The sequence below is a fragment of the Cynoglossus semilaevis genome, chromosome 1 (genome assembly GCF_000523025.1).
Source record: "Cynoglossus semilaevis isolate Cse_v1.0 chromosome 1, Cse_v1.0, whole genome shotgun sequence".
Taxonomy (NCBI): domain Eukaryota; kingdom Metazoa; phylum Chordata; class Actinopteri; order Pleuronectiformes; family Cynoglossidae; genus Cynoglossus; species Cynoglossus semilaevis.
In genome coordinates, this window is record NC_024307.1 from 7,984,600 (window position 1) to 8,009,661 (window position 25,062).

The 25,062-nt window shown below is 37.8% G+C and overlaps 2 protein-coding genes across 3 annotated transcripts in view; one reads left to right on the top strand and one right to left on the bottom strand.

The window, feature by feature from the left end:
* cldn23l (claudin 23-like) lies at window positions 1–5,771 on the top strand. Of its 2 annotated transcripts, XM_017036983.2 has the most exons (3): window positions 1–314; window positions 973–5,640; window positions 5,685–5,771. In XM_017036983.2, the coding sequence occupies exon 2, from the start codon at window positions 1,140–1,142 to the stop codon at window positions 1,968–1,970; it is 831 nt and encodes a 276-aa protein (XP_016892472.1). In that variant the 5' UTR covers window positions 1–314; window positions 973–1,139; the 3' UTR covers window positions 1,971–5,640; window positions 5,685–5,771. The 2 variants fall into 2 exon arrangements, with proteins under 2 accessions (XP_016892472.1, XP_024912814.1); XM_025057046.1 differs by having other exon boundaries at window positions 1–5,640.
* Window positions 5,696–25,062, bottom strand: part of cnksr1 (connector enhancer of kinase suppressor of Ras 1) — a 24,875-nt gene continuing 5,508 nt past the window's right edge. Inside the window, exons 5-22 of the mRNA XM_008308782.3 lie at window positions 18,034–18,075; window positions 17,787–17,906; window positions 16,413–16,472; window positions 13,819–13,887; window positions 13,547–13,675; window positions 12,428–12,543; window positions 11,264–11,282; window positions 11,097–11,214; window positions 10,511–10,719; window positions 10,393–10,426; window positions 9,912–10,087; window positions 9,600–9,673; window positions 9,264–9,335; window positions 8,885–8,955; window positions 7,527–7,588; window positions 7,346–7,436; window positions 6,726–6,910; window positions 5,696–6,417 (exon numbers count right to left, since the gene is read on the bottom strand). Coding sequence (XP_008307004.1) covers window positions 5,965–6,417; window positions 6,726–6,910; window positions 7,346–7,436; window positions 7,527–7,588; window positions 8,885–8,955; window positions 9,264–9,335; window positions 9,600–9,673; window positions 9,912–10,087; window positions 10,393–10,426; window positions 10,511–10,719; window positions 11,097–11,214; window positions 11,264–11,282; window positions 12,428–12,543; window positions 13,547–13,675; window positions 13,819–13,887; window positions 16,413–16,472; window positions 17,787–17,906; window positions 18,034–18,075 — 2,100 coding nt within the window. The 3' untranslated portion in view covers window positions 5,696–5,964. The remainder of the gene's footprint in view (window positions 6,418–6,725; window positions 6,911–7,345; window positions 7,437–7,526; window positions 7,589–8,884; window positions 8,956–9,263; window positions 9,336–9,599; window positions 9,674–9,911; window positions 10,088–10,392; window positions 10,427–10,510; window positions 10,720–11,096; window positions 11,215–11,263; window positions 11,283–12,427; window positions 12,544–13,546; window positions 13,676–13,818; window positions 13,888–16,412; window positions 16,473–17,786; window positions 17,907–18,033; window positions 18,076–25,062) is intronic.

Genomic DNA, 25,062 nt, shown 5'->3' on the forward strand with positions numbered 1-25,062 from the left:
TCCAAAGTGGTGTAAACCGCCCACTCACACAAAAGCATCTAATCATGTCATGGCTGTCACATGAGTGTATCCTAGCAACAGAGACAGACATCGACCATTTAGTTTAGTTTTTTTTTTTCAGTCCAGCAGTGGAGTCAGACCTTGGTATTTGTTTGCTCTGAGCTTTGTGAGTGGAGCGATCATTTTCTGTCTGCTCCACTCCTCCGCGTTTGGTCTGGTGTCTCCGTCATTCTGGGGTAACATATGTCTCTGTTACACCTGTTTCTCCTGCAGACTAAAGAGAAGCCTGAGCCAACAGAAGATTCAGGACAGAGGTAATAAACAATCTTTTATGTATTTATTGAACTCTTGCTGCAGTTATTTTTCTTTTATAAACAGCCTTTTCATATGTTCCTAATATTTCACCTCTACATTTTTAAATGGAAAAATCCTGCAGTTTTCGATTGACTCTGGTAGATTTAAACCAATATAGATGGACTTGTACTTGTAGATCTTTATAGTTAACAGCCCAATAGAATCTGATGAATACAAATCAACAGGCAATTTGGAATAGGAATTACAATGCAAATCAGGGCTAGCATTCCATCACTGACACTGACCAACCTCCACAAATATACCATATCTTTTAATTGGAGAATTTAATTGTTCTTTTCTAAAAAGCACCTCTGTTTTTATTTGTTTCCTGGTTCATTTATTACAACCGAATAAAGCCAGAGCTACTACTAGTTCTACTTAGGGTCACAATTCCTTGGTTGGAGCAACACAATTTTTTAGTTGGATTGGAAAAATGGATGGCTGGATTGATGCATGTATGTATGATTGGATGGATGTACAGTTGGATTAATTAGATGGGTGGAAATTTGAGAAAATGTAAGTAAGTTCAAAGTTATGACGAGACAAAGACAGCTAGAGACTATTAGCCTAAAAACATTCATTGTATGGTTGTCTTAAGGTTTTTACTTTTCTTTACAGTCGGTCCATTCAGCAGTGTCTGGTCTGGAATCATCTCATCTCATGACTAGAGTTTTGTCAACTTTACACACTGAAGAAGTCATTTTATATCATATCTTCATAACAGATGCCAATTTTTAAACCGGCGACCTCTCTGAAGAACTGGTCTTTTGGGGGAATACTCTGGAATGCATTTGAATCCTTTCTACTGCGTAAAAACAAATACGTTTGGTGGTTTTGAATTCAGGACGGTTTCAGCTGTGATGCACACTCCAGCTTCCATGGTGATGGGGATCGTGTTTTCCCCGTTGGGACTAGTCCTCGTGTTCACTGCCGCCATTACTCCCCAGTGGAGAGAAGGTCAAGCACGACTGGGCACATCAGGGTTAGGGTCTCTCCTCAAACCAGGAGTCAAAAGTCAAAGGTTGGGGGTGAAGTCGGTGGAGTCTCTGCTTTTAGTGCGATCTGATGGACTGTGGGAGAGTTGCCTCCAGGTGGAGCAGTCTGAGCTGAAACAATGCTGGCCAGTGTCTGGTCCGTACCAGAGAGACCCTCGAGTTCGCCTGGCACAAGGTTTAATCCTGACCTCGTTGTTCCTGTGTGGAACTGGGATTGTTCTGGCCTGCATCGGGGTCAGGTGTTGGACAGATCTCCCTCTAAGAGGTGTAGCAGCGACAGGTGGACTCCTGGTGGTGGTGGCCGGGCTGCTGAGCCTGACTGCTCTTGGTGTCTACACCCACAACCTTGGACAACTAGGAATGACCAGTCCAAGCCATAGGACCCACCCCCACAGGTTCCCCAACCTTACTCTACATCCAGCTGGATCTCTGTACTTTGGGTGGCTGGGGTCATGTTTACAGGTGATGGGAGGTGTCGCTCTTCTGTTTAGCTTCAAACAGCCAAGATGCCTGACCTTTTCATGCTGCACAGAGATGCCCGTCTGCTCTGTGTGCCGTTCATGTTTACACATGGGCAACAACAGAGACATAGATATGACCCAGTATGATGTCAGCTATTAGACCGTTAACTGTTTCATTTAGATTTAGATAAAGGCAGTGGAGGAATAAATGTGATCTCGGAGCTGAAGTAGAACAGAAGTGCTCCACTGGTTTCAAAAATACAATTTCACAAAGATGTTATTTTCTGTGTAATTGTGCTATCTGTGGCTAGAGTGGCTAAGAAAAGCAAAAGTTCAATTTGGTGGGATTTGTACAGAAGGTTCTGGGATTGGATCCACATAGTCTCCAATCCCAGGTTGGGTTGAGTCCGAAAGTGCAGCTGGTGTAAAAACTCCCTAAGCCAAACTCACCAAAAGACACAATATTAAATTTAATATTTTAAAACATGAATCAGTATATATTCAATATAAATCAGTATATAAATATTTTTATATATGGAAACCTATAAAATAGAATTCTACAAAGAAGGAATTCTCTAACAAAACACCTCTTACAACAGTGTTTAGACCTAAATGGACCAAGTTATTTTCACAAATCAAGGGTTTTAAAATATGTCTACAGTGAGTAGTTGGTTTTACTTTTCTTGGTATTAAATCAAAACCTTAAACTGCTCATTACTCTATAGGACAATGTCTATGACACTATGAATTATAATCATGAATAAAAGTCCTTCAGGTTTTCCTCCACAGCCAGATGGCAGTGTAACTTAGTTACTTGGTGCTGCCCCTAACTGTGCCATGATGTAAAACAACAACAATTACAAACAACAACACGAGCGTCTCTGTGTGCAGCCTTTACCTTTCAATCTGGCAAAACAAACTGTGTTTGCGGTGATGAAGAGATGAGCTGTTGTTTACATGACGTCAGGGCTTTGAAGACAAACAGACACAGGAGCAACTGTAGTTTCATTATACATGTTGTGAAGCGAATGCAAAGCTGTGATCTTTTAAGATCTTTTAAGTTTTTAAGAAGTAGATGTAAGTCGAAATGTGTGTTTAAATGACACGATTCTTGTTTCCGTGGATTTCATCACTCTTGGCTAATAGAAAATAGGGTTGGTGCAGTTTTACTGTTCATTATTGAGGAATGTAAAAGCTGTTTTTTGTTGAGTTTTGTTGGTTTCAATTTGTTTGGTTTATCTATGGGGCCTTAATGTTGGTAGTGTGTTGGTAATGTTTTGATACTGTGTGAATCTGAAGAAGAGATTGTACAGCAGTTTAAATTAGTCGTTATTAACTTGTTACTGTGTGCTGTGTGGTGAGGTCAAAATTTAATAAAACACTGAAACTAAATCAATGTGTCTGTTATCTTGTGAAATCATCAAAAGACCAAGTGAGAAAAACATAAATCTAAAAGAAGACGTTTCACCTTTCATCCAAGAGGCTTCTTCAGTTCTAACTGGTGGTGGGGAGTACTCGCAAAATACATTTTTTAGATTAGACACAAAAGTTTGTACTTTTGGTTAGGTTTGGGAACAGGAAGGTCTATGACCAACAGTCTTTTTTTAAAAAAAAAAAAGTTTCTCAAACTATAATGTGTGTACCTATGGTCTTACTTTGGCCCCCTCTATTGGTATGTGTGAGAAATGTTTTACTACATTGGCAAAATATTGGAGGTGGACCAATAAAAACCTCAAAAACCATTGAAGTCACTATGTTGTTAAACACAGTTGTCTTATACTCTGGTGTATAACTCTGTGGTGTTTATTATGGAATTTAATTTTAACTTGAAATGTGAATTTATTGCATTGTGTGATTTCAGTCTAAAAATTTGATTAAGAATAAATTATTTTCCATGTACATTGCTCAGTTGAACAGTGTTAGCCATTGCCTTTAGCTTATATTCATAATGGTATATTCATATAGTTGAATGTTAGAAACTGTAAAAACTGAATGTTAGCCAGACAGAAGTATCACTAGTCCAAGTTTAGAAGTAATAATAAGTAGATTTTATTTACAGGACATCACATTTAAATTTTATATTATAAATTCTCAGTGAATTATTGTTGTATCTAAAGAATAAGACATAAATATACACTTGGCAACTTGACCTCTGTTGTAAACTGAATTGTATAATTGGGGACAAGTACAGGCTCGATATTTTTCTTGACACAAGCAAAAAGAACACACCGCCATCATGGGATTGTTATGCTTTGAGGTGAACAGCAATAGACAACAGCGGAAAATCATAGACAATATGTAGGAAACAGGCGTAGTCACATGGTTGCAAAAGTTAAGCTGCAGGAGTCTTATGTTCTCATGTGTGAACAGGAATTCTTTTCTCTGTAATATTTTCTATAATGTTCTTAAGATGAATGGAGGTCCAACTCTTTTTTCATTAATCAAGAAAATGCTAAACTGTCATGTAAATCAACTGTATTTATCCAGTCTACATGACTATTTATCACGTTGAACCTATGATTATACAGTACCTGGATTGAAGCCATATTGCCCATGTTTTAGCAATATGTCTACAAATCACAAAAGTATCTCAGATGATGAAATACGGCAACAACAACAAGAGCAAAAACAGATTCCCCCCAGAAGACTCAACAGTCAACTGTGCAGCAAAAATCAATACAAAAGCAAGAATTCAATGTTGGGCTAATAAAAATAGCAACAATTGCTATAATGTAGCCGAGAAATAAATAAAAACAAAAAGCAACCAAAACTACAATTTTGGCCACCAATTTTTTTTCACGATTGCCCTGGTAATTTACAATTAAATATGTTAGTATGAAAAATAAAAAACTGATATCACAGTTAGATCAATGTTGTCGAAATGACCCAATATTTGCATTTGTATAGATAAATGTCTATCTATATAGGACCATTCTGGGATTACAAGGTGAATCGTGTAAGTAATTGAAGTCATCAATTATGATCTATACAGGAAGTTAATGTTTGTTTTAATCGTTTTAATAATTTGTCTAATTTTACCTGGCCACGTATAAAATGTCTGTTTATTTTAGGTTTACATTACAATAACAAACACAGGTTAGTAATAAATGAAACGGACAACTCCTAGAGCCGGATGCACAAGCCCAACGATTACTCCCTAACGGGAGAAAGTAAAAGAAGCTAATGCTAAATGTCACAGCACAGACACTGAAACTGAGAAAGAGAACTCGACCTCACGCTAAGTTTACGTACCAACAGTATAATGTAGCGTTAGCTGAATGCCTTGTAACCTTGCACTGAAAGCCGAACCCGTGTCGTACTCGTACACCATTGTTGATGACACGCAAATATTTAATTTCCCACCAAATCAATAAAAAGTTATGAAAACGTTAGCGTAATTTAATCCAGTGACTGTGTATTTACCTTTGCTTCGGCGAACAAAGTCGGGTGGCTGTCCCGCAGGTGACGAAACATATTGAATGTATTTCCAACTTTCACTGCTATTTTTTGGCATCATTTACATGCTGGAAAGTCGTCATCCACGAGGACAAAATAATCCCACACGGCCGATTTAATGCCCTTACTGGAGGCCAATAACTCTTCTGCCCTTATTTCCAACTTTAACACGCCTCTGTTCTGCAATTTGCACGGACCAAAAACAAGGCGACACACGTACAAAACGTGGGTGTTGTGTAACTATGTTTTCGTTCTTTCGTTTTGTGCTTAACTATAGTACCGGGATATGTATATATTCCAGAAACGTTACGATTGTAGCGTTTTATATATAAATATATGTACTGATCAAAATATAATTAAGTCTTTCAAATAAAGTTTATGCTGAAAATTTAGAAGATGTCCTAATCTTTCAAATAAGGTTTATGCTGAAAATTTAGAAGATGTCCAAACTTTTTCTTAAAGATATTTAAATGTGAAAACTCCCCAAAACATATGGAAGTTAAGGAAAAAGTGGTGGAAATTTATTTAAAATTAATTAATATGGAAATTTGTTCTAATACCAGTGCTATACTTTTGGTACAAAACGTCACATTTGTAGCCATTGTTTGTTTCCTGATGACTACGTCCATTTCTTATATCCAGTCTATGGTTCAAATAACATCCATTTGTCCCTCAATAAAACTTCGCCAATGTTCTTTTTAAATGTAGAAGTAGTTCTCTGCAGGTTCCCCACTCTCCATCATCTCACTCAGCTGCTGGTTTATGGACTCCTGCAGTGATCCCACACACAGTTCTAACATTGGACTTGATGGTGTGAGCAGAGAACCCTGTGGGATGTCCAGGTGAACGTCAGACAGCTCTGCGTCTACGAGCTGCTCTCCTTCACTCAGGTTCAGTCCATACGCCGTCCCTGAACTGGCTGTTTCCTTAGCAACAGTTTCCAAGGCAACATCTTCAGCAGGCACATCCTGCACCTCCTCCTCCTGCTCCTCTTTTTCCTCCTCCTCTCCCTTGGAGGCCTTCAGTGCAGTCAGTTTCTCTATTTCATGAACTAGTTCCTCATTTTGTTCTTTCCACATGCGGTACTTCGTAGCTGTGAGCTCCGAATCCTCCAGGATCTTATCGATCTGAAGCAGCTCTGCTTCCTTGGCCTGCAGAGAAGAAACAAAGGCTTCAGTCACAATAATGTCTCCTTATTTTGTAAATGACGACATCATCAAATATTATTTCCTATGGTTCTCTACATTTGTTGTAAATACTTGGAGCCTGCAAAAAAGAACTTTATAAAGCTAAAGAAAATCACATGTGCAAACATTGAGATGACCTAAGCTGCAACATGTAAAATATTTATAACAAGTTGTTGATATTGATGCAAATGCAAAGTTTAACAAAACGTAATCTGTGTCGTGGTGAAGTTTTTAAAAGCCTTAAGGCTGTGCATACTGAGTGACCTTCTGACCTTCAGCGTACTCTGGAGGACCCTCAGAGTGTGAGCCTTCTCATTAATGACGGGGTTCTTGTTGCGTCGGATGAAGGACCTCCTGAAGTGGTCGTGGGTGAAAGGCTGCTCATTGCCGATCAGAGACACTCCTCCTTCCTTTATGTTGTTCAACATCTTTCCCATCTCGTCTTCTGTGCTGGCTTCTTAGGAAGACAAAAACACCGACACGGAACGTGATTGTGAAGATGTGAACGTGTGTAACAATTGTTTAACATCTGTATATTTGTTTATGGAAAATTATTTTTTGTCCTAATTATTTATTTGTTTTATATTTATATTCGTTTTTTTTACCATTAATATTGTTTATAGAAAATAAACAATACTTCTTGTTTTCAATTATGCTAGTTGCAAGTACCTTTTAAATTTCAAGTTTTCTCAATTGTTCATAACTTAAAAGGGATATTTAAAATACAATGCATTTGCATTAAGATGAATTCTAGTCCTGAGTATCACTAAGTATTTGACCATTTAAAGTCTGCCCTGTCACTGCTGATTCATACACATGACTCACCTTTTACAGAAAACAAAAACTTATCAGTGAAAGAATGAAGAGAAAACAAGAGTGAGGGAGTACTAACCTGCTCCTTTGCTGCCCCCTGTTGTTACATTTGATAAAGGCGCCCTGCTTGGCTTGGACTTGGGGCGTGGCAGAGTGTTTGACTGCACTTTCTGAATCAGTAAAAACAGACATGAGTACCAGTGTAGACTTAGAGAACCCTTCATCATATAACCTCATGTTTTGTTTTTTTTCTTACTGACCTTGTTCCTCCTGCGAGGTGAAGGCGAGCTCTCACTCTCTGATTCTGTCTCACTGTAACACTCTGCACACCATGGGTCAAAATAAAAAGATAAGAATTATTTTTCAGTGTAAACGGCTTCGTCCGTTTCCAGGATTATTATTTATTTATTTCTGTACATTCGCTTACAAATATTGTCAACATTGTGTTTTTTATTTGGTTCATGGTCATTCTTCTACAAAAATGCAAGGAACGAAGTTAGATAATTACGAAATAAAATTTATTGCCAACGGCGAAAACGATTGTAGATGGGGCTTTTATTTTGTAGACCTGTTTGCTCTTTTCCCTTTACGAGATCCGGCAACAATAAAGGTCCATGATTAAAGGATACTTTCGTACTTCAGGCAGCCTTTTCCACACACACAGATATGTACTCGTTAATTAATACATAAAATCAACTTAGTGGCAACAAAAAGGGTAAGTTGAAATATTTTCTAAAGCTATCGCATGACGACAAGGAACAATATTAGTAGAAATGGAAGTTTGTGACTTGCGCCGTAAGAAATTGTAAAGTAAAGTGACCGAACATTCTGGAAAATTAATTTCGGTCTTCCAATTGAGAAACTGTAAATCCCGAATTTTTAAGTCCGTTCACGAATGAAAACACTAACATGCATTTCGAAGATACTAAACTATTGGTTTAATTGTTGAAAATAATACAGGTTCGTAAACCATGGTTTTAAACGACGTTTTAAATGCCCACTGATTCGTGAATTCGTTTGTCTTCGTGAGTCATATTTGGTGGGATTCTAAACACAACATTTTATATCTGTCGGTCTGTTTCAAGAAGCTGAAAACTACTGTAGCTACGAATTGAGTTAGAATTACAGTTAGAGTTACAGTAGTTCTCGCAGCCTTTAATATATAATCACCGCTGCCTATCCTAGAATTGAGTTAGAATTACAGAGTTAGAGTTACAATTAGTTACAGTAGTTCTCGCAGCCCTTAATATATAATCACCGCTGCCTATCCTACGACAATGCAGCTGTGACGTCGCGGTGACTTTGCATCATACTCTTTTTTGCAGACCCTATCGTTAACAACCTAGGTAACCATAGCAATAAAGATCACTCTTAATCACATTGTATCATTTTAACTCCTCAACCTCTTAATCACATTGTATCATTTTAACTCCTTAGAGAACATATGCGTTCAATATTATAGATAATATGCACAACTGCACAACTTTGTCCTTTATTTTATAGTTTAAAAACCTGGTCAAATCAGATCGTCAACCTCAAAAACATTTAAAATGACTCTTAAGTGCAACTTTTTTTAGTACTGTGTAATCGATCAAAGAAAATGATAGCATGGACGTACCCTCCTCACTGTCGGGGCCTCTGCTGAGCTTCTTGTGTTTTTGTATGGCTGTGATCAAACAGTTGATCCACCTGTAAAATACACAGTAAATAAGAGGTTTAAAACAGCGGCAAAAAGCCAACTACAGGGGGCAGTGCAGACCAACAACCATTGACGGGATAATTCAACACGGTGGCAGACTTTGTACTGAGTGATCCAGGTCAACTGTTTCCTAGTAAGGTTTAAGTAAAAAAAACTGTACTGTTAAATAAACTGTTTCCCCAATATATTTGTCACATTGCAAAAGATTTTTGCTGAAGGTCTAAAAAAAGCTGATGCATTTTGGGTGTGTGAAGTCTTTCTGTAAAAAAATAGGCAATGATTATTAAACTAGACTCACTTGCTCATCTCAGTGACATTGTCCGCAGCAAAGAAGAAGTTCTGGAACCTCTGGTGGCACATTTTGAAAACACTAATGGAGAGAGATACACAGAAAGTGAGTGTAAAGTGTCATCAGATATTTTTCAATACCAGATGTTGACAACCTGCAGAGCCAAAATTAGCAATTGAACTGTGTGTATTAGTACTGTTGAAATCTGACAGGATTAAAAACCACACACACACACACAATATATATATATATATATATATATATATATATATATATTGTGTGTGTGTGTATATGTGTGTATATATAGATTAGTTTTAACATTTTTAATATCAAAACTTTTCTTACTATTTCCTCTTGTGTTCGCCAGCGCTCTCTATGTTATAGCTGGATATGTTGATAAAACCTTCTGCTTTTTCATCCTGCAGAGAACAAAATATTTAATCAAATCACTTATTATTAAACTTCAATTCATATAAAATTGACTTATTACTATTAGATGGAATATTAATTTATTATCCCCACTCTGGGAAAATTGTTGAAATCCTTATGTTACATCTGTTAAATACTTCAAAAACTGCTGAAATAAATATTCATGTGCTGTTATTTATTTTTAATTACAGAGATGTCATGTGACTTCTTCATCCCCTACATTCCCACCTGTTGGCTGGTGTACCAGTAGAGCGACGGTCCCTTTAGGACAAACCAGAATCGCTGCCACTTCTGAGCGATGAAGACACTGCTGTCCTTCCTCTTCTTCCACAGCCAGCCGTCACAGTCAGGTCGACCCAGCTCCTTGCAGGACACTCGACGTCTGCTCATAGCTGTGGACATTCCTAAAAAGGTGTGTAAATTAATAGTGTGCCAAATCTGACAAAAATATACATAATTAACCTTTATTTAATTATCTGTGGAAAATAACATGATAGTTGGAAATCTATTGTTAATTGCACATACATTATTTGAAAGAATATAATAAAAAATAATATAACATTTGTATTAAATGTGTTAAAAGAGTCTTGAATTTTTAAATTAGAATAAAGAAATTAAAAAAGATTCACAGATAATCCTCTGTTTAATCTAATTTAATTTAAAGTTGTAACTGGTTGTGGTGGAAGTTTTATATAGATGAAAATGTTACCTTTAGTAGAGCTTTTCTTAGGCTCTTTATTCCCCTAAAAAGAGAACCAGAGTTCATTATTGCCCATCATTAATGTTCATCATAGAGAATGTTGTGTTGTTCTTTCATTTCTTCTTACCGGGTGTCCAACCATCTCAGGACAGGAGCTGACACTTGTCCTGTCCTGACTGAAGCCTTGAGGTGAAGGACTTCTACAAGACTCCAGATGAAGAGGAGAAGGACTTCTAAAAGACTCCAGATGAAGAGGAGAAGGACTTCTGCGTGACGATGACTGGTCTCTCCTCGATTTAGGAGAGATTCTGGAGTTGTCCAAACTCTCAAACTCTTCTTGAAAAGGTAAATGATATGATAATAATTGATTATTTATGGACAACAAACCTCTGTTTACAATGCTGATGCTACAGACTTTACTCTGCTCCTCAAAATAAGGAGAAATTAGCAGAGAAAATGCCAAAATGTTACTCATCATAGTTGAGTCAAATGTCAATTTTATTAAAAGTTAAACTCAAACATATAAATTAAAAACTAAAAAATTTAAAACTATAAATAAGCAAAATTGCACTGTAAAAATAGCCACACTTGGCCAAACTGTTACCTTAAACTAAAATTAAAGTTATTAACAACTACATGTCAGCCAAGGGGTATCTGCAGAAAACACCAACATTGATGTGGATATTTTGGACCACTAGAGGGTGCTCACGTACCTGAGGCTGAGAGTGGTGAAAACTGTCCGGGTTGGCCCTGATTCACCTCTAGTTTTTTGTCAAAGGACAACTCTGATTCCTCCTGTCCCATAGGCTGCTGCTGCTGCTGCTGCTGCGCCTAAATAACTTCAGACGTGACAGACCACGGCTGATTCCAGGGACTTGACAAGTTCGTGAATGGCTTTTCTTTTACACAAAAACACAAGAACTGACTTAAGTATCCACTCTAAATTGTCTGGTTCGTTAAATGGCCGTGACATCAGTTAGAAGGTCAACACTGTTACATCCTACCATAAAAAAGATAAACAACCTGTGGTAGATCTGCCCATAACATATTATTATTTACGACTTTTAGGCAGCAGCTTCAGCCTCTCCCTCAACTTACATGTGTCAGAGCTCATCTGCTCCCCATCACTGTCACCTCCCACTCCATTACTCCTCTCTCTTCCTCATGTTTATATCTTTCTTCAATTCCACACGGCCCTGGTGACTGACCTTTTTATTTCCCACCCGTCTCATCTCATTTCCAGTCATATATGAGTGCTGATTTTATGAAAGTGGAATTTATGGAACTTGTGGCGTGACCTCATCACATAACCACCCACTGCTGATAAGTTAAGTTCCGAGGGGTTCAGCATGATTTAGGAAATCTATAGAAAACACCTGGGAGGTAAAAAGTACTCGACATACTTTACAAGTTTTGATCATAAGAGACCTTGTTTTTTTGGTTTCAACTTAATTTAAAATAAAACCCTTTATTGCCAAAAAAGTAATCTATAAGTTTTAGAAAAATGTTCCCACTAAAATGTTTTTTTAACTGCACTCACAATATTATTGCTCTCTTTGCAGAAAGGCTTCAATAAAAATGCAAAGAAAAACAAGCTGCAGTTTTGACAAAGTGAAGGCTGCACAGATATCAATTTAATTTAGTTAAACATTATTGCTACTGCATAACTATTGCAGGATAATTTAAGCTAAGTTTGTTTTCCAGCATTTTGTTAGCTAACTTAACTAACTTCAAAATAATATCTTAAAAATAACTTTTCTTATATAAAACATTGTTTCTATGAAATTACAAAATTAGTGATAAGCCGTATGAATTTATTTTGTCCACTTTCCAACTGATGTTTGTTTAATTTGATAACTGTAATGTAAATGTTAAGAAAAAAGCCCATGGAATTCAGCGGTTCTCAATTTTAATTCTATGATTTTAACTATTAATTTGCTTTTTCTTATTTTTTGGTCAACAAACATGGGAAATTGCTGAGTTACCATAAAACATTGTTATAGTAAGGCATCAAAATCTATTGTGTAGCCTTAACTCTTCTCACCTAAACGACAGGGACCTGACAGAAGCTGCCACTCTCTCAAATATAGAGTGTCGTGGATTCTCCTCCTCCTCCTTCTCCTCTTTTTCCTCCTTTTGTGACCTCTCGTCCTCCTCTTTCTGAAAGAACAAATGAAATCCTGTCAGCGTGGACACTTAGTGTCTGCCCTCCTGAGCTACGGCAAGGGAGTGGAGGAGGCGGATGTCAGGTTGATTGTTACAGTGTTGTCTCCTCGGCTCCGTCGGCTCAAGAGATGAGTCACACACACACACACACACACACACATTTAATGTACTTCCTATAACACACAGCTGATTCACATCTAATGGCTTTTCTCACCCTCTGTAATACTCTGTGGCCAGTTAGACCTGACAAAAAACGTGGTAATACTCTAGTGTGTGTGTGTGTGTGTGTGTGTGTGTGTGTGTGTGCTACTGGTTCTGCTGTATTTGTGGGGACAGTGTTTTAAAGAAATATTTTAATTTTGGGGGGATTTTGCAGGTCCCAATGAGTCAGACAATATTTAGGGTTTAAGATTTATTTAAGGATTACAATTAGTGTCAGATTAAAATTATATATTTGTATGTTTGTGTAAAAGTTAAGGTTAGTGTAAGGGGGAGCGAGTATGGTTTCTGATAATTCAGCATACAAAAAAAACAAACCACGGTTGCCGTAGTGACTCCTGCCAGTGTTTGTGGAAACTGGTTCCCAAGTGATTTTAAGCAGAAATTGTGTGGCACAGCTTCCACAGACCAGAGGAACTCACAGGGTCTGAACCACAGATCTGTTCCCCTGGATGTGATTTACACTGAAGTGAGACTGAACCTGTGGCAAAAGGATGTTGGCTCGAGGGTTTATCTCACGGCACAAGAAATCATTTCAAGGCTTTTTGATAGCTTGCAGAATCATTTGTAATTTAAAATGTGATTTTTGACTAATGCTGCTGGCCTTTTATAGATATAATTTTAGCAATTTCTGGGTTTCTGGACTTAAAAAAAAAGATTCTGGATATTTAAAATTTTAGACTCTACTGATGTTTGACCTTGTTGGTCCTCTATGGTAAAACTTAACTTATTGTAACTGAAAACACCTGTTGTTGAGGAGTTCTGTAAAATCACAGACCTGTGTTAGTGATACCTTCACCACTGGGTTTTTGTGGCACGCTAAGCCTGGAATTTTCTTCAGGACCAGAGTTACTCCATTGGGATTCTCTTTGAGCTTCTTCACCAAATTTTCTTTGCTCCAACCAACCTGTTACAGCAGCACAGTTCATTACTACAATACACAGCCTGCAGAAACATTCAATTGACAATCACTGTACCAAAGGTTTATTCAAAATTTTGGTACGTGCTGATAGAACCAGGTACAGACAGTCACTAGAAGAGTCTGCTCACCACAATCTGGTCGTTGACCTTAATCACCTCATCACCGGCCAGGATTTTCACAAAGACATCATCAGAGAGCTGCGTGAGAAAGAACGAACACCTGATAATTCTAATCACATAAATGGAGTCCATGGAAAAATGTCATACCAAAAATACCACATCTATATTTTGCCTTGAACTACATGAATTATTTCAAGAATTTTATGAAGAAAAAATGTTAATTAGGAAAAACAATTCACTCTTTAGAGAAATTTATAAATTTATAAATATTAAAGCATACCGGTTTGAACTTGTTCAAAATTTCGAAAACTTTTTTTGTGTAAAAATGTCATTAAAAGTAAAAGAAAACCAATTTGTAACATAAGTAAAATATAAAAACTTTTGTTCCAAAATGATTTACCTGCACGAAAACTTCGAAAAATCTTAAAAGAAAAAAAAGTTGAACTGACATTGTCCAGGTGTATAGACTGAATCAGCCAACGTTCTGGCAGCATTTGTTTGTTTTTGAGCAGATGTTTAGTTTCTCCTCCGTTACTGTGGTGATGCGATTGCAGTAGCAGGAGATATGGGAGTATTTCAGAGTTGACGTCAAGGAAAAAGAACATCTGACTCCAACTTTCTCCTTCACCAGAGTGTGTGTCTCACACGCTTTCTTTTTTACCAGCAATTTGGCCTAAACCTTGTTTATGTTGTAAGACCCTAATCTAATTTTCCTGCAAAATGTCAAACCATTCTCAGATAAGGTCTGGCGTATTTTAATGCAAAAATATTAAAGCTGCAGGCAACAGTGAATCTCTATGTTGTAGCGTTCAGGACAAAGGTCAAAAGAAACTGCTTATTACCAACAATTCTCTGCGAAAAACATTGGAGATAAAAATGTATTCATATTTGCAAATTATCAAGCAAGAGCATGTTGATATGAAGTGTCCCTTTGAGAAAAAATGAAAAGTACACGTCAGAACATAAGTTCTGCCAACTGTACTGGACCATATCATATCAATGCATATCAGTTTAAACTGTTACAGTTAAAAAGTGAATTCAGTTACAATCTAAAGCAGCTCTGGCACAAAGCTAGCTCACAGCTCTAAGGCTTTCAGGAGACGAAACAGCCAATACTTCCTGAACACTTTGACCTCTAACCCTAGACACGTCATCACTTCAGGCTGCTGGTTGACTACAAGTGCTTAACACCTGATTAATGTAAACAATGAAGGTCTTCTGACCCATGAACTAGTTTCAGACTGATTGTGTCTGTGTAGGTTCATCTTATCCAAAACTAGTTACATCGAGGGCAACTGGACAGAGTAGGTTTCTTGAACCTACTTTTGGATTTCAGGCTGATCCTTTCACCTGAATCACTGAGTCATTTGGGTCACATGTCCCCCGTGTGTTTTTTAATCACAGTGAAGCCAAAAGAAAAAGAACACAATAACGGCATTTAGAATGCAGTGTTTACAGAAGTCACAGGACGTAAACAGAGCCAGCAGTGACTGTGTGTTTCTATGGATACTGTTTCACAGCTTTTACTTAAGTCTCTTAAACTGAGCAAAGAGTGAAAGACTTTCAAGGCCCTTCGTAAACAGTAATAACTGTATAACAGAACTCAACTGGACAATAAAAAAAAAAGAACAGATAGTCTACGGAATAAAACCACACAATAATTTTAAAATTATTATTTCATATTTTTCTGCTCTGTTGACAGTGGCCACGATTAAATGTTTGCTTGTGCAAAATAGACAGATAGATAAAATAGTACTTGTCACCGATGCAACTCACGAGACCTGGATCTGTCAGTAAATCCCAAGGAAGAAATGAGGCCAAGTGTTTTAACAGGTTTAGCTTGGCATAGCTCTGGAAAACTGACTCTCCAAATAAATGCTGCATACCAGCGTATCCTGTAACATGCTGTTCATGCCCATATCTCAAAACGAACCCTAGATGCTGAACAAAACTTTTTTCATCAAAAGGTAACATACTTTCTCAGAAAAAAAGGAGTCACAATAATACAAAACAGATTTTTCTCTTTATTTTAAACTATTTTCAACTGACAAGTGATACTAAATCAGTGTACTGCACTCTGTGCTGACTGTTACAAAACCTGAAAACAGACTTCATGAAATGATAAACAAGTGTCAGTTATGCAGCTCCTTAATTAATCCACTGACATGAACCTAACTTTATCTAATAACAAGTATTAATCCACTGACATGAACCTAACTTTATAGGTGTCAGGTCATGCTAATTGTTAGCTTAAAAGTTTGGGGAATTCCCAGGCTAATATGATGTCATCTTCTTAGCCAATCCAGGGACCTTTTGGTTAACAATCACTGTGGCTTACCTGAACACACTTTTCAATTACTTGTGCAATGTATTAGTTAAAATGTTGTCTGGCTAAAGTTGCAAAAATGCTGAAATCAATGGATGAAATCAACACGATATTTAAAGAACTAACTTTATAGGTGATTTATGTGTATATGTACTGTATGGTAGTTCAAGGTAATCTATTTTACACAATAAGCTTCCCTCTTAGATTGATGACAGTTAGGGCCTGTGGGTCACCAGTGGGAACAAGACAAGAAGGAGAGTAAAGAAAAGGTCCTGACCTCAGCAGCAGTTCCGGTCACGTAGTGGTTACTGGAGCCAGTTGAGGCGATCTCTATGCCCTGAAACAAAAACACATGCGTCATCATTTCACACACAAACACATGGTGCAGATTAGTAAACAACATTAACAGACAGGAGTCCAAACATTTCAGCAGACTCTACTTTGAGATTGGCTGTATTGATGATTCGGGATGTAATTAGCCATCGGCCTGCCTCGATGGATTATTCAGAATAGGAAAATGTATGTGTGTGTGAGTGTGATGAGGCCTGGGGGAAGCTTGATCACATAATCAATACAGGTCATATGACAAGGGAAACTTAAATCACTTAAATCGATGCTTACGCTGGTCAAACACAGAAGCATCCAGGATTGATTATATGTCTGTGACTGTGGCAGAATGTCCTTAAAATGTGTAGAATTGATGGAAACCCTCAGTTAATAAACTTGAAACAAACAGTAAGGTATGTAAAATATATTTTTAAAAAACTCACATTTATACAATGGCTAAGAATGGGTGTAAAAATACAGATATGTTTAAATTAAACTAGACATAGATTAAGGTTATCTAAAAGAATAGTAATAAAGTTTAGCTTAAAATATTACAAACACAGCTACAAGTTGACAAAAAATAGTTTAATGCTGCTACCGCAGAAATTGCTTGATTTCAGTCTTGCCTCATCTTCAACTTTCAGAAACCTCCCTTTAATCAACTGCTGCAACCCGCACGTGTACTTATAAATGAATTGATGAAAAGAAACACTAAAAATACATTTTCATCAATGCCACGTGTTATACAAGTGAAAACAAACAAGCCGAGCTTTTGTTGGCGTCTCAGCAGATGGACGTCTCTGGGTTTAAATTCCTGACAGAGAAAAAAATTCACTGAACAAAAAATATCTTCAGAAATGAAAAGTCAAAGGATTTGAAGCGGAGGTTCTTTGTTCTGCTGCACATCCTGTACGTACGGAAGACAAGGTCTTTATGAGGCTCGAGGTGACAGGAGGTAAATAAAAAAAAACGTTTTTAAAAGAGTAAAAAGTATAGTTTAGTGAGGAGCTGAAACCACATGAACGAAGTAAATCAGTGATGGAATAAACGGATGAAACATGGCACCTTGAAACATGTAATAATAATAATAACAAAAGTAAAGAGATAACTGATTTTTAACAAAAATGCGCACCCACAAATTTAGTCCAAATGTGTGCAAAACAAAAACAACACAAGCTATTTCCTCACCAGTTTTATTCAGGCTAGCTTATAGTAGCACCATAAAAGCCATTTTCCAAGATAGGATTACATGAAAGTTTTTATTTTAAATAGCTATACCTCCAGTGAGTTACAAACAAATAGAAGCAATAGAGCAAGTGTTTACCAGCTGATCACCAGGCGCTGCAGGTACGAGGTCCACACTCTCCAGCTGAGCCGTGTGGTTAAGAAGCACCTCGGTGCTGGAGTTCAGGATCTGATCGCACTCTGCCACTATGTGACAACACTGGTGATGGAAATAAACAAACAGTTGTCACCAAGAAGTTGGAAATCGCACATGAGACGAGCAGTGGAGAACATTATGGAGAATATGTCATCTGAATTGTCAGACATTATGATTGACACACACTTACTATAGTGATGATGTCCTTCTCCTTTTCATAAACAGTGTTATCCTGTAAAAAGAAAAAGTTTCAGATTCACAAAGCACAGTAGGCAACAAAACAACACAGTTGTAGTCAAAACTGCAGGTATTTGTGGTACAAGGGTATTCTTACTCATTCTAACCCTTTTTTTTTTATTTCCTCAACATGACTCCAAAAGCAAAAGCAAAAGCAACAGTTCCCGACCTTTAGTTTTAAAGCTGATACAAAACACTGCCCATGTTCAGAAACATCAATACACAGAACAGTGTTATATTAAATTAGTGCAGCAGTAGAGGAGCCACACATGGAACAGAGTTTAAGTCTCTGCGTCTTATCCCTGTTCTTAAACTAATCCTCTGCGGCACACATGCGCGGACACACACTTATCTAGAGAATGACGACACAGGTTTCCTGGTATCAAACACACAAATAGTCCAGGACAGAAAATCACAGTCACACTTGTACAGTCAGTTCAAAGGAAGTGGTTTATCTCTGCTCTCAGGGAGGAAAGCTTCGATTATGTGATTGCAGACACACGTTTCAACAGCGTGAAATTGTTAAAAACCTTCCGTTGTATGATTGTCCATGAAACCGTGTGGGGTTCTGGACGAGGCCGGAGTTACATAATGGAACCTGATGCCTGTGAAATACTGCAAGGGATCAGCAGTGAACTCAACGGTTGGATCTGCGGGCTAATTAAAGGCCGTGACACAACGCTGCTGCTGTGGCAGGGAGGGGAAAACATACACAAGTCTCTGTTAGCGATACGTCACGTCTGCTTAGCTTGGTTTTGGCGTGCTGCTATATTTTTTTTTTTATCATAGGCACATTTTTATTCTGAAGGCTAAGCTAACATTCAATGCAACCTTGCAAGAATGTCCAACGTCTGGGGCCATTTTGTTAATTTCCATTACTGACCTGCAATCCAAATTTGAGCTACGGAGCTATTATACCATTGTTTTAGCTTGTCTTTTTAAATTTGGGCAGCATTTCACCAAACTATGCCGAACTAAATAACTCATTTTTTTAATGTTAAGTCAAAGTTATCAATTGCTTCTGAGAAGTTTAAAAAATATTCCTTAGTTAGTAATAAAAAATGCTATCTATAAGAAAGTACATTTTGGAGGATGGATACTTCTTCTACTAGTCTAGAGGTCAAAAGAGTTGTGATATGTATTAAAAATATAGAGTATTTTTCCCCCTTAATTAATTTTTACAAGCATTTTGATTAACAGCCAAAAGAGCTAACACGCTGCGAGATACCTCCAAAAAACAGACAAATGAGTAGATCATTTTTTGGGCATAGATATACATTTTCTAAAAACATAAAACAAAATGAACCAACAGTTCAGCCTCAATAAATAAGTCCACAGCATTAAAAATAATTGTTAAACCTCCCACCCCCACAAATGTAGTCCAAATGTGTGCAAAACCAAAACAACTTTCTGATACAAATTAGTCTTTTGATGTTGACCAGAAAAACAAAGTAACCTGGTGACCTCACAGGTGGGCCCCGCCCAGGTCTTTGTGAAACACTGCTGTGGCTCATCAAAAGAAAAAGTCTAAGGTTGTGTTGTGGGGCTTTGTTGCGTTGTGTTTGTGAGTGTATTGGTCAGGTGTAGAGCTAGCTACTGTCGTCTAGGAGACAAAGACAATTACTGTATGTGGGCATTGCATCCTAGGAAAGAGGGGAGACACCGCGGATGTTACCATGCATGAACACACACATATATGTATACTAACGTACACAGACAAGAACTGAAACAGTGCAGCAACTCACGTGACCTCAGAAACATGTTCCTGGTGATAAAGCAGGCACGTAAACAGACTTTCTTCCTTTTTCTTTTAATCAACTCAATTCAAGATAAAAACCACACCAAATATTGAATCGTTGACCTTCTCCGTGAAGCCCTGTTGTGTTGTTGGTTTGTTTGCTTCAACCTAACTCCAAAACGAGTCACAGTTGCTATAAAAAGATTTGGAGACGCGTTAGGTCACCTGCTGCTTGTCTTACCGTCCAACAACGTCTTGATATTATTTTTCCTCCTCACATCCTTCCTTCTAGGTTCTAACCACAATAAAAGTCCCATTCATATTCTTTTTTCAGATATCACATGGCTGACGTGGTCACGTCTTTTGTGATTCTCTTTATCCTGTAAACCTAATCCAGTCATCTGACATTTAATATCTTTGAATCTATTGATAGGGTAGAAAATGTCATGTGCTGTGTTGTCGAAGCTGAATTTGTCAGGATAAAACTACTATTTATACAAATGCAGCAAAGAACAACCAAAGTATCGAGACATAGTTTGGCAAAATAATTTTGGAACTTTTTGGAAGCTATGATGGACAAAATGAAAGAAAAAAACCAGGCCAAACTTCCAGCCAAAGTTCCTTAAAAAAAATCATTGATAAGTTAGCCTAATAACAGCTAGTCATAGGGGCTAAAGGTTCTATAAGATGATGCTAAAAAAACTGTTGTTTCTATTCGGACCACATACCAGTCTCTTCTTACTTAGTTTAAAAATAAGCAAAGTAAGCAAGAACAGACACACATACCAAGCAGAACCCCTGGAGCAGACTTTGGACTTGTCTGTCCTAATATTTCTCCCGTCAAACAAAACTGTTGAATAACAACAATGCCAGTACCTGAGGTTAGGACTAGACCTGTCCCAGAAGGGTTAAACAGTATCTAGGTTAAACATTAAAATCTCCGCCGTACTTTCACCACGAGCGTGAGTTCTGTAAAGGTTATGAATCTGATCAGATTTTTTTTTTTTTTTTGGATAAGAAAAAGCTGTTGAAACTCAACGCATACTTTTGTGAGAAGCTATGGAACTCTGTGTGCTCCTGGCTACAAGGTACTGTTGAAACTCATCGCATACTTTTGTGAGAAGCTATGAAACTCTGTGTGCTCCTGGCTACAAGGTAAAAGTCCTGCTCTTTGACCCATGAACTGTTGGGCTTCTCTGAAATCCATCACTCAGTATTTGAGCCACACTGACGAAAAAAGTCTAAACAGAGTTCAGTTAATGAAAATGAAAATGTAACGTAAAATGAGCAACATAAGATTCTGCCTTTTAAACAACACCGTAACAGCTGTAAATATATGAGAAAATATTTAAGAGAATAAAGTCTAAAAAAAAGTTTAAAAAATAAAATATGATAATAAAAGAAAATAGTTGGAAATTCCTGAGAATATAATCAAAGCTATATGAGAATAAAGATGTAATATTACCAGAAAAATTGCATAATAAAATTGTAAGTTAGAGACAAAAAAGTGTAAATTTATTTAAAAAAAACCAAATGTATACTTTTTCAACAATACAGTCATAATGTTTGGAGATTAAAGTTGCAAGTTTGGAATGTTATGAGAAAAAGAGTTGCGTTAATTTTATAAAAACAAAGTCACCTCCTAACTGAGGCCGTAACACAAGGCGGAAATCTCACTCTTATTACTCTGAAAACATGACTGACTCCAGTGTAGACCTCACCAGCAGCAGCTGACTGCTGACACTGACTGCCCTCCAGCTGTCTGCACCAAAACAACACAGTCTCTCAGACACTGTCAGGAAATAAGAGGCTGATGTTGGATGTATGTGTGGATTATGGGAATGTTCTACTGCCTGGAAAAAGACAGGGTGAAGCGGCTACCGAACCTCCTGATGGTGGAGCTGTCACACAGCCCCCTGGTGGGTAGGCTACAGGGCTAATTTGACTGGAGTGTGAACCTCTTCATTTTTGTTCTCATTACATGTAGAGATGTTGACGTTAATGACGTAGTCAGTAAATCTGCAGTTCTGTACACGCTGTGTATAGACACAGTGTTCTTCTGCACAGCCTGCAGCTTAATAATGTCACGATGACAGTAAGGTAATTGACGTGTCAAAGGAATTCCCATTTTCTCTCAATACTACTGCTTAAAAACACTAACACCAGGGGCAGTGCCGGGAAAAACACACACTTTGTGGGCAATGCTTAGGTAGTCGTCTGCAGTATCCGTGTGTCTGCTGCATCACTACGTGGTATGACACTGAATAAGATCAGTTTGAAATGAGGGGAAGTCCGAAAAAGAAATGATCCCTTCTCACTGTTTCACTTCAAGAACCCAAGTCATTTTAACCTCCAACCACATCACAGGACCAGCCATCTTTAAATGTGGGGCAAATAGTGCAGTAACAAAATACCCAAGTGTCAAATATTCCTACACTGACACTGGATACTTTGAAATCTCCAATACTTAGCTCTGCATTTAAAATGTATTTATTTATTTTTGTATTTATACTATATACTATAAATGCCATTGATAAACTTAAAATGTACTTTAAAAAAATTCCGGTTAAAGACAAACGTCTATGAAATCGTTTTGGATTTTTTATTTATTGTTAATAGAACACAAGGTAAAAGAGCCACATTTTTAGCCTCATAACTAAAAGAAGTCCTGGACACCATGCACACTAAGCTGAACAAACATATGTTAAAAAGCCTAGTTTTCACTACTTCAAAAGGCAAACAATAGGTTAAAATAATCAATGAAATGTTTGTGAATAACATTTTGTTGGTGATTCTTTATAAAAATAAGAATTGCAACAAAAGCACAACTACAACAGCAAAGTTAGCCTTAGAATTGGGTCAACTCAAAAAGTAAAGTTAGCCAAAATTTTAGCTAAAATAATTGGCAACATTTAGCATAACATAGCAACATTTGAAAATATAATCCCCTTACTATTTATTTGTCTAATTTAAAAATTTGGATCTGGGTCCCAAGATTGGTCCCAATCCTACCTATTTCTTCTGTCAACATTTGCATACACAAAATTGAAACTACAGGTTTTGACCAAACAATGGTCAAACATTGTCAAACATTGTCAAACGATGACCTACCCCTCTGTAAATGTTCAACACCAAACAAAACAGTGAGACTTTCCACCGACGTGTCAACCACTCAGTGTTCTACTTCCATGTTGATGATTCAGATGAAGTCTAACCCACAAGGCAGTGATCGCAGCCACAACTTTGACTGACATCCACACTTCCTTCTACCCTTTGTCTCTGTGTTCCTTCGAACCCACCAGAGTAAGGTTACTGCCTTTAAACACCCAGACAGAAACTGACATCAACAGTACCGTAGGCCTGCAGTTGTCCCTGTCAATGGCAGGAGTTGTGAAACTGGAAACATGTGAAACTGCAAAATCTGGTTCAGGCCACTAAACCCACGTACGTCCTACAGTAGTTCAAAACCATTATGAGAACAGTTTAAACGTTAGAGTATGAAGCATCAGTTCTAAGAATATCCTGTTGGGGCAGTGTTGCCAGAAATCAAATGTTGAAGTTTCATACCAACAACCTTGAATTATTTTGAGTAATGTTATTGTACACAGCTAATTTCTCTGCTGACACATTATCATTGGCTGCGTGAATATGAAAGTTGCTAGTTGTTAGCATATCTACAGGGAGTGAGCCTATCATTATAAATGTTATGTCACCATGTGCTGTGGCGTTTGTTAATTAGCTGTGAAGAGGGAATGTGTCATGATGTTTGCAAAACAAGACTAGAGAATTTACAGCATGTACAGAATGTGCAGAATCCACATCCTGTTGTTTTTTTTTACGCCACATTGTGTGTGTATCTCAATGTTACAAATGCAACAAATTTGGCAATGGAGAGAGAGAGAGGTGCTAATTAATGTGTCACTATTGTTAATCTCATCTGGCAAAACGGTAAAAGAAGTGAATTAGTCTGAAAATGTTAAATTTCCCACAGCAAATACAGTATTAACTCTCGTCCTGTGAGTGGAGTGTAATGTTACACCGCTAACATTCACCAGTCAGAGACACAGAATCTGTACCTGTTGAGTAGGTCAACGATCCAAAGCTGGTTATATTTTAACATCCTCTAAATGTTGACATTGCAGCCTCCCATTGTCGCAGACTTTCTCCATTCAAACCCCGCTGTCGCTGCTATATCCTCGTTGTCGTCATGTTTATCTCTTCATATCACCAAACACACACTCAGTCTGTATTGCACTCCCTCTCTCTCTCTCTCTCTCTCTCTCTCTCTCTGCCTGTTGTTGTTCTCTGACTACTCACTCTCCCAGGAGTCAAAAGTCATTCAGAGCCACACTTGAGTCTCCTCCCTCTTTCTCTACCTCCCCTCACTCCCTCCCCTGAGTCCTCCCCCCTTTCCCCAGGGTGCAACAACATATCCAGACCTGTCTTTGGTGCTACCTGCTAAAGCGTCCTGTCTGCTTCACTTTTCGTCCACTTATAAAGAAAAAAACACACAAGAAAAACCCACTTCCGTCTTCTTTCAGCTAACGTAGTGTCTCATGATTCTCTGAGATTAAACACACACAAAATTCTTCTTCATCTTCTGACCGACTCCTAACTCCAAAGCCACTGCAACATTAGGCCGTGGTCAAAAATGCCAGGAATGCAAAGATGAAGAATGTTAATGCTGAGATGACACTGGAGAACAGGGAGTGTGTTTGTGCTTCTGTTCTAAGTCTTCCTTTTTATTAATCACCAGGACTTCATCCTACAGGTTCTAGTTCCTCTTCACATATGTGCTTTTTGTTACAGCTTCACCAGAAACGTGGCTGAATCACACCCACTTCCTGTTTAAGATAAAACACATCACCATTCCCTGAACACCAGCTTCACCTTTCACAGTAATGTGGCTTCAAAATCAAAAATGAATCAAATGAAACTGGCACCATAAGAAACTCTGTGTAACGTACACGGCTAATAGGGATTCGCTTATTTGCTAAAATTGATCGGCCCGCGAGTCAAAAAGTTTGCCCACACTGTGTAACGTACAGGGCTAATAGGGATTAGCTTATTTGCTAAAATTGAATATTTCTACTTTACTTTACTTTAATGCTTTATTGCTATTTTTGTTTTGTTTTGGTTACCTCCTAACCCAGCCGTGGGCAAACTGTGGCCCGGGGGCCACTTAGTTCACACAAACCACCAATTGTGGCCCCCAGTCAAAAAGTTTGCCCACGCCTATTCTAA

What these genes read in the sequence shown, in the direction of transcription:
- cldn23l (XM_025057046.1), top strand. Translation starts at nt 1,140, where the DNA reads ATGCATTTGAATCCTTTCTACTGCGTAAAAACAAATACGTTTGGTGGT.